We start from the raw sequence: 4,425 nt of genomic DNA, 5'->3' as shown, positions 1-4,425 counted from the left end.
TGTTGATATATAGCTGTGCCTAAAACTAGAAAGTAACTTAAAAGTGAATTAAGTGGAACATTACTCAGTAATGAGCTATTCACAGCCTGACTCAAAGTGAGTCCTGTAAGTGGATTCTCAGGTAAAAATCAGCTAATCCACCTGTGCAGATTAGCAGGGTCAATAAAGAACTGTGAAAGTTAAGAATTTTAACAAACATTTCATGAAAAGGAACTTTTTAAGTATATATAGAATCTCTGCCTCCATCTTTGTTTTGCCACTCTGTGTCTGTATCTGTCTCTCCATCTGTCTGTCTGTCTGTCTGTCTATCAGAAACAAAAAGGCACACTGATGTTTAGTCATGGAGTCATTTGAAAGAAGTATTGAACGTTTCTATAACTTACTTCAGGCAGTTTTTTTCTATTGTGTTAATTAAGCTCAACATGAAATGACCCACACAATTCATGCTGTCATTATTATTCCTTCCTTCCTTTCATAACCAGATATCATTTCTCTTCACTCAAGATCTCAAGGAGGATGTGAGTGCAAAAGAGTAGGAAAGTCTGTGTTTCAAATAGTTAATTAATGAATGATTTTACAATGCCTAGGTCCTAGAGAGAGTCCCACCCAAAGGAATCCCTAGTGGAGTTTACACAGTGTGTGGAATTGTGAAAGCTTTACTCAATAAATGACTGACTAAAGTAAGGCATATGTAATAGGTGCAGTTATGACATTTAAAATATAAAGAGCTACATTCCACACTAGATACTAAAATCTGTTAGAGCCACAACAAAATATACATACATATATATACATATATATATATACATATATATATGTATATGTATATATATTCATACAACACATCCACTCTGAAATCCTCTATGAGACATTTGATGGTGAACACAAATTACGTATCTACTAATTTTCTTAAACTTATGAGTAAGTCCAAGATTTAAAAACTTTTTCATAATTAAATAACCATCTCTTTGTAGGTAAAATAGGAGGAAATATGATGGAACGTGAGAACTACACTTTTAACAGCGACTTCATCCTTTTGGGACTGTTCTCCTCTTCAAAGATAAGCTTAACTTTTTTCTCAGTTATATTTTTCATTTTTATTATGACTATAACAGAAAATGCCCTCATGATCCTCCTAATCCACAGGGATTCTCGACTCCATACCCCAATGTATTTCCTGCTCAGTCATCTCTCCTTCATGGATATCTTGCACATTTCCAACATTGTTCCTAAAATGATTGCTGACTTCCTCTCAGGCAGCAGAACTATTTCCTTTGCAGGCTGTGCCTTCCAGATATTTCTCTCTCTTACCTTGCTAGGTGGTGAGTGCCTTCTCTTGGCAGTCATGTCCTATGATCGATATGTGGCCATCTGCCACCCACTTCGCTACCCTGTGCTGATGAGGGATAACTTCAGTGGGCTCCTGGCTGCAGGCTCCTGGCTGGTGGGGATCCTCAACTCCATAGTCCACACAGCTTTTGTACTACACTTTCCCTTCTGCCACTCAAGGGCCATTGATCACTTTTTCTGCGAAGTCCCTGCCATGTTGAAGTTGTCATGTATAGACACAACACACTATGAACGAGGCGTTTATGTGAGTGGCATTATTTTTCTGCTGATCCCATTTTCCATGATCTCTATATCTTATGTGCAAATTCTCCTCACTGTATTCCAAATGCACTCATCAGGGGCCCGGCAAAAGTCCTTTTCCACCTGTTTATTCCACATGGTAGTTGTCATAATGTACTACGGGCCATTCATTTTCACATATATGAGACCTCGCTCATACCACACTCCAGGGCAGGATAAGTTTCTGGCAATATTCTACACCATCCTGACACCCACACTCAACCCCATAATCTATAGCTTTCGGAATAAAGATGTCCTCATGGCTTTGAAAAACATAGTCCAAAGTAATATTCTGAATAAAGAATGAATAGAAAAATGCCTCATTTTTGTGTTTTGTAGACTCACATTCTTAAGCTTGTTTCACATATTTACTTCAGAGTAATGAGTAATTGTACCCAGGTATGTGTTTATGTCTGTATAGAGAAGCCCACGATAAAGTCTTGCTGTGCTGTAGTAAGGCAACAATATACATTATCTAAGAAGACAAAATGTTTTTAATGTATTTATAGAAAATATTTTGGAATTATGTGTTCCAACCACTGTAGCAATTTTCTAAACTAATGCAAAGGAAAATTTTTTTCTATTAAAATTGATTAATTAATTTTAGTAATTGCAACAAAATAGACAGCTATATTTTAATTGGTAAATGTTTAATCATATCTGTAGCAGGAACAGCAGAGATGCCTCTAGTAAATGCTGGGGGCCCTGTAGCTGCAAAAGGATCCTCTGCAGGAGTTTCTTATTGAGGGCTGCCTGTGATACCAGCATTCCTGCAGGAGGATCAGTTGAGGACTGCCTCAGAGAACAAGGATCATTGGTACAAATAATGCCAGCCAATCAGGAACTGCTGTTTAGAATAGATATTTTGTTCAAACCAATGGAGGTGTGGGTGGAGGGTATTAAAGGAGCTTGAGGTAGTGCTCAGATGAGCTTTCTGTAACATTTCTCACCTGCTCCCAGAGTCTGTGTTGTTGGCTCTGTGCCAACTCCACTGTCTCTCTCTCCCCACCCCCAAAAGCAGGTAAAGTTGGGGAAGGGGGGAGCTGTCCAGGGTACATGCAACACATGTCACATCTAATATTTTGAGCAACTATCAATAAATAACCTATGATAAAATGAGAATACATAATATAAAGATATAATTGGTGGACATTCACCAATTTGTTTTAGATCCTTAAATTTTTAAATATTTTTCAACTCATTTTTATTTATTTACTTTTACTTAAATATTTGTTCATTATATAACTTCACTAGTTTTCTCTTTCCTTTTCTTCTTTCAAACCCTCTCACATACCTCTCTTGCTGTCTTTATAATTTGTGACCCTCCTTTTCATTGTTCTTCTAGGATTATGCATATGTATATACACATATACTCCTACTTATAACCTGCTCAGTCTGTTTAATATTACTTGGATGTATGTTTACAGGGATGAACATTTGGGTATTAGATAACTGTTTTGTATGGTCTTTTCGGGGAAGACTATTTCTTTTGCTCTAACCATTCCTTAGTTGCCTTTAGTTCTTTGTGTAGAGTTGAGTTCTCATGAGTTTTTCTTGTGTCCATGTGTCCGTTATGCTCTGACATGTCTATTATTGCCATTGTTGAGCTTATGTTTAGGTAGTCATTCTGGCCAGGCTTTATGGATATAGTCTCTGATATTACTAGGAGACAAAGTTTCACAACAACCTTCCTGTTCCTCTGGCTGTTACAATTTTTCCACCTTCTCTTTTGCAATGATCTCTGAACTTTAGCTGAGAGACCATAGGTGTCTCTGTTGAACCTAGTTTCCACACCTTTGCATTTTCATTGGTTGTGGTTTTCTGTAATAATCTCCATCTGTTGCAAAGAGAAATTTCTTGAGGGATGAAGAGTAGACTTAACTGTTTATATAAGGACAGATGTTTAGATTATTGAAGGGTTTATGCTGTTTTTCTAAAGTGATGGTTTCCTTCAGTTCCACTGAATAGTTAGCTAGTTTGCCAATGCTTGGTACGGTTTATCTCTTGCCGAGTGGTTTTTCAGTCCAACAAGACAGCTGTTGGTTACTTCCAATGTATGTTTGTCACTACTTTGCCCTAAGAGTTATTATGTCATGCTGTTCATTGATGTGGTTCATAGGTGTCATAGCTGTGTAGGACTGTTGGTTGCTTTCCTTGGAAGCTTTCATGACTTCTCTGGTGCCACAAAGACTTGTCTTGAGGGAGGAGCCATTAAGGTCAGTTCCACCTCAGGGCTCTCTGAACTCTGTTTCAGAAGTACATAATATCAGCTTTTTCCCCCCTTATTTTTATTTATTTTTTTTTGTGACACAGGTTCTCTGTGTATTGTCCTGGAACTTGATCTGTAGAGTGGGCTGGTCTCAACTCAGAGATCTGCTTTCCTCTGCCTTGGAGTGCTGGGATTAAGGGTGTGTACCACCACTGCCTGGCTTCAGCTCATTCAAAAAATATTTTTGCTTTATGTGCATTTGTTTTACTGCAAATACATCTGTTATCTAATGTTGTGCCTGTTGCCCCGGAGGCCAAAAGAGGATATCAGTTTCCCTGAAGCTCGAGTTCCAGACAAATAACCCGTTAAACATGGGTTATGGATCAAAATAAAGTGGTTTCAAACAAGAAATAAAAGTGGCTAAGAAATAGCTCAAACTATTCATCATCTCTAGAAAATAGGGAAATGAAACTCAAACAGCATTGAGATTTTACTGTATCCCAGTCAAATAGCAGAGGTCAAGAAAACAACTGACGATACACACTGGAGAGCATATGGAAGAAGGGAATCTTTACTCACTGTTGCTG

The 4,425-nt window shown here is 37.8% G+C and overlaps 1 protein-coding gene across 1 annotated transcript; it reads left to right on the top strand.

Moving 5' to 3' along the window:
• The first annotated feature begins 991 nt into the window (after nt 1–991).
• On the top strand, nt 992–1,936 carry Olfr171 (olfactory receptor 171). The gene has a single exon (NM_146958.2). The coding sequence runs from the start codon at nt 992–994 to the stop codon at nt 1,934–1,936; it is 945 nt and encodes a 314-aa protein (NP_667169.2).
• The last annotated feature ends 2,489 nt before the right edge of the window (nt 1,937–4,425 follow it).

The sequence above is a fragment of the Mus musculus genome, chromosome 16, assembly GCF_000001635.26.
Source record: "Mus musculus strain C57BL/6J chromosome 16, GRCm38.p6 C57BL/6J".
Classification (NCBI taxonomy): domain Eukaryota; kingdom Metazoa; phylum Chordata; class Mammalia; order Rodentia; family Muridae; genus Mus; species Mus musculus.
The sequence above is the reverse complement of the archived record's forward strand: the minus strand, read 5'-3'. Positions and strand labels throughout refer to the sequence as shown.